Consider the following 4389-nt stretch of genomic DNA (forward strand, 5'->3'; position numbering starts at 1 on the left):
ACAACAGTTCTTTTCCATCCTTTCGTTTGTTGGACTGGGTTTGCATCATTACTGACGTCTTGGATGTATTCCCCTGTATTTCCACTTCCCTCTCCACCCGCACAATCTCAGACAATAGCCTCATTGTCATTTCGATCAAGTACAAGCCTTCTTATCCTCGGGCATTCACCTTTGAGTAGTGGTGGTTGCCCGACCAGGGCCTCCTTGGCATTCATCATTAGTAGCAAGGTACTTGCCAATAGACTCACCGTTTTTGCCTTCATCATTGGCCCCACCCAATTGGCCTTTACGCGAGGTCGCCAGCTTCAGCACGGATATATTCTGGTGAATGAGATAATTCATTCCTCCAAGGGGCAGCCACAGGTGACCTTTTTCCTCAAAGTTGACTTGACAAAGGCGTATGATTCTGGACGCTGGAGCTCTTTACTGCAGACCATGCTCTTAATCTCTTTAAAATCAAAACACAAATGATTCCCATTAGGTTTAGTATATGTGTGTGTTTGGATGATTCTCATCAACTTAGTTCGTCACGCTGTGTGGTATAATGGAAAACATTGATGGATCATATATATATATATATATATATATATATATATATATATATATATATATATATATATATATATATATATATATATATATATATATATATATAATATGTATATATTACATGCACACATGAATTACAAGGAACTACAGCCAGCCTGGCAAAAGGGCCAAACTGGCGAATAGGAGAAGAAGCTGACAAAAGCCGTATCCCAATTGCGCGAGGTCACTTCAACACATTTAAATATTAATTAATTTGTTTCTGCTTAACCAAGGAAAACGTTCTACGCAGTTTTAAGCGCTATCCAGATATCACTTTGTCGCTTCGTTCCGAGTGTAAACCAAATCAGATTTGAAGACTTCTTATCATTTTTGGTATTCCAGTCATTCTTTTTGGCCAAATATTCGGACATTTTTTTAGAACGAGGTAAGCCATCATATTTGAAAAGTCCAAAGTCATCAAACAATGACCACCCTTTGATTTCCACAACCACCGAAAAAAGACAAGCATTTTCAGTCACTTTGCTTATATAAACGTAGTACACTTTTGTATTGATGAAGTGCATTTGGTATGGCTAGTGATGAGCTTTCCTACATGATGAACTCAAAAGTCAATCGACCTTACTACTTTCACTAGCGCATAAGTAATAGCTTAGTCACCTCTGACGATGATGATGTTGGTGACTGACGAATACACACACATGGTAGTGCTTGCGTGCATGCTAAAGGGCGCATGTGTTTTCCTACTTATACTCTACTGCAGAACTTCTGGCGGTTTTTTTGTCTTCCCCAACAACTTGTTGGTGGTGTTTTTCGTAATGTTGAGTGGATTCTCTCTCTCCCTCTCTCTCTATCTCCTCTTGTTTTGCTCTGTTTCGTTTTGTACTTTTGTTCAGTTCGGCAATACCCTTCTGGTTTATGGATTTTGGTTGAGCTTTTTCTCTGTTTTTCTTCAATCTTGATACTGTAATTTTTGAGATTTTTTTTTTCTTTCTTTCCAAAATTCATGATCATTAATTGTTATGAATTATCTCTTGAAACTCCAATCTGAAATATTATTTATGACTTCCTTCTACGGCAAATACTAGAGCTGCATTTATTTATTTCTTGGGCAAACCTACAGGGTGAGATCGATTACAGATCTGCTGTTCAGATTTTCAGCATTTAGGGGAGAGTGGCGGTCCACAGAGGCAGCGGTTGTGCATATAGGACGAACTATCGAGCTTCTGCATGTTCCCACCTTGCGGGATTTCCCCGCACAGCCTGTTGTAGCTCACATTGAACTGCTGCAGGTTGGGCAGTGCCACAATCTCCGCGGGGATTCTTCCGTATATCATGTTGTGCGAGAAATCCAAGATCCACAAGCCGGGCGGGAAGACGACATCGGTCAGGTCGAAATCGAAGAGATTCCGGGAGAGAACGATGCTGTTCAGTGACTTGGATCGGTTGTTGAAGAGGGGAGACGGATCGCCGACTAGCTGATTCCTGTCTAGATCGATGCTAGCTAAATCTGCTTGGGCAAGAGACTTGGGTATGGCGCCGGAAAGGCTGTTGTGAGAGAGGAAAATCTGCAGGTTGGCAGCACGGAATTGGCCGAAGGACTCGGGTAGTGGGCCGGTCAGCATGTTGCGGTCCAAATGCAGCGATGTGAGCTTTCGAAGATCGGAAAGAGTTGGAGGGATGGAGCCACTGAGTTGGTTGAAGGACAGATCCAAGCTCTCCAGGTTGATCAGTCGATTCAACCAAGTCGGTATGGGCCCGGACACGTTGGTGCCGCTGATGCGCAGGTAGGTGAGCTTGGTGAGGCTAGCGAAGGATGGCGGGATTCCTCCATGAAGATTCGGCATCTTATGGATGATGAGAGACTGCAAGTTGGCGAACTTGGCTATGGCTGTCGGAATCGGGCCATTGAACTGGTCACGGCTGAGGGTGAAGCCCGTCACGCTGCTGGTGTTCGGGTTGCACTGGATCCTGTTGAACAGGTGGCAACAATCAGTGCCGGTGTAGGTCCAGTTGAGGGCTGCGAAGATCTCGGCCACAACTTGCGCGTCTTCGGCAGGGCATTGCCACCTGAAAGCAGAGGTGAGGATGAGGGAGAGGGAGAAGGTGAATGAAAGGAAGACGAAAATTAGGCGAGGCATTTGGAAAATCTGTTGGTGCGGACTGTTTAGCTCGTTCACGAATGATAGATGCGAGAGACTTTCCCCCTTTTATAATCTCACTTTCTCTCCCAGATTCTCTCATCTCTCTCTCGTGCTTAATTGATATTTCTACGCGGAAACCCATTGACTTACGAGCTCACGCGGTTCTCTGTTGAGTGCTTCCATTTATTTTTGCTTCAAATGTAACTCCTCAATGACGTGCGGAAAACAAAAGTGAGTTAAAATGGTAGAACTCTAAACTCTCTCCGTGCACATATTTGTGTTCATTGAGGTTGAGGTAAAACTGGGTAATGAGCTGCGCTGCCGCCGGGTAGCTAGTACCCGGCCTGCCTCGGGCCCAGGCCCGAGCCGGCCCAATAATTATCAGGCCAGTCTGGTCAGCACGATAAGCTTGAGTCGGCCCGACAGTGAGTTTTTAAATTTTTTTTATTAATTTTTATATATATTTATAATATTTTATTATGATTAATTATATTTATATAATTTTTTATTTAAAAATATATTTTTAAATTTAATCGGGCCGGGCCAGCACGCTTACTTGGAAGGCTTCAAATGTTAAAATTTCTTTTGCTTGAGAACTTTGACACTGTGTTATGACTGGCCCGCTGCCTAATCATGCATATTCATGGTTTTCCCCTTTCCAAGGGGCAAACAATATGGTTGAGAAATCTAATCAATCATTGGGCACCCTTCATCATAAGCACTAATTCATTTGAGTAAGTGCCAACAACAGTTGGTTAAGTCGAACTAATGGTCTTACTTCGCAAACCCATGATTGTGTCCATCACTGATAGAAGTTTTTTAGGTCAATTTGCAGGTTTTTGAGGTCTCTTAGATACTGTTTGGTGGTTGCAAGGACAACTGTTCTCAAGACACTTACCTTTACAACAAATGTCCTAAGAACAAAAAATTCTTGTTCATATGGTCAAACTTTAATTTTGTCTAGTGTTTGTTTATAAGGATAAATTTTTCAACTTGTCTTGTCTGCCGTTTGTATTAATGACTAGATAGACAAGTTTAACACATGTTTTATATTTTTCTATATTTATACATTTCTCACTCTCCAAAACACATGATAAAACGAACGAAAAATATATGAACTAATAAAAATATTATTTTCTTTCAATAAAAAATTCACATATTACAAAGGGAAATATTTCAAAAAGCATATTAAAAATACAAACAAAAAAATATTCACTCTCTTTTTCTTTTTCTCTCTCTATACATGAGAAACTTAAACTCAACATATAATGAAAAAGCTAATAAAATATCTAAAAAAAATCTAAGCTAACAAAAATTACTTTCTCTCACTCTTTCTATCCATACAAATACAAGCAACCTAAAATATATTAACCAACAAAATACTCTCTTTGCCTTTTCTCGTTCTAGTTTTCTCTCTTTTTTTATTCTCTCACTCTCTACAAATGTAAATGTCATAAAATCCATATATTATAAAAGAAAACATCAACCAATTATAGGGAATAAAAAGACATAACTGAAGAGTAAACTTTCAATTTGTTAGATACAAACCATAAAAATGTTTAGAAAGTTTCTAAAAACAACTAAATGTATATATCATGATAGTTGTCTAACCCAAAAAAAACTTTCAAAGGACATGACATGGCGATGACAATCCCATTTGATCAAGCGGCTACCAGCATCCATAAAATAATGCTCATTT

General features: G+C 40.0%; 1 protein-coding gene across 1 annotated transcript; it reads right to left on the reverse strand.

Annotated features, from left to right (window-relative positions):
* Positions 1 to 1580: 1580 nt before the first annotated feature.
* On the reverse strand, positions 1581 to 2738 carry LOC116256813 (polygalacturonase inhibitor-like). Its single transcript, XM_031633304.2, has one exon. The coding sequence runs from the start codon at positions 2685 to 2687 to the stop codon at positions 1704 to 1706; it is 984 nt and encodes a 327-aa protein (XP_031489164.1). The 5' UTR covers positions 2688 to 2738; the 3' UTR covers positions 1581 to 1703.
* Positions 2739 to 4389: the final 1651 nt, after the last annotated feature.

This window comes from Nymphaea colorata, chromosome 6 (genome assembly GCF_008831285.2).
Source record: "Nymphaea colorata isolate Beijing-Zhang1983 chromosome 6, ASM883128v2, whole genome shotgun sequence".
Taxonomy (NCBI): domain Eukaryota; kingdom Viridiplantae; phylum Streptophyta; class Magnoliopsida; order Nymphaeales; family Nymphaeaceae; genus Nymphaea; species Nymphaea colorata.

Coding starts and splice junctions, on each gene's coding strand:
- LOC116256813 (XM_031633304.2), bottom strand. CDS start 2,687: ATGCCTCGCCTAATTTTCGTCTTCCTTTCATTCACCTTCTCCCTCTCC.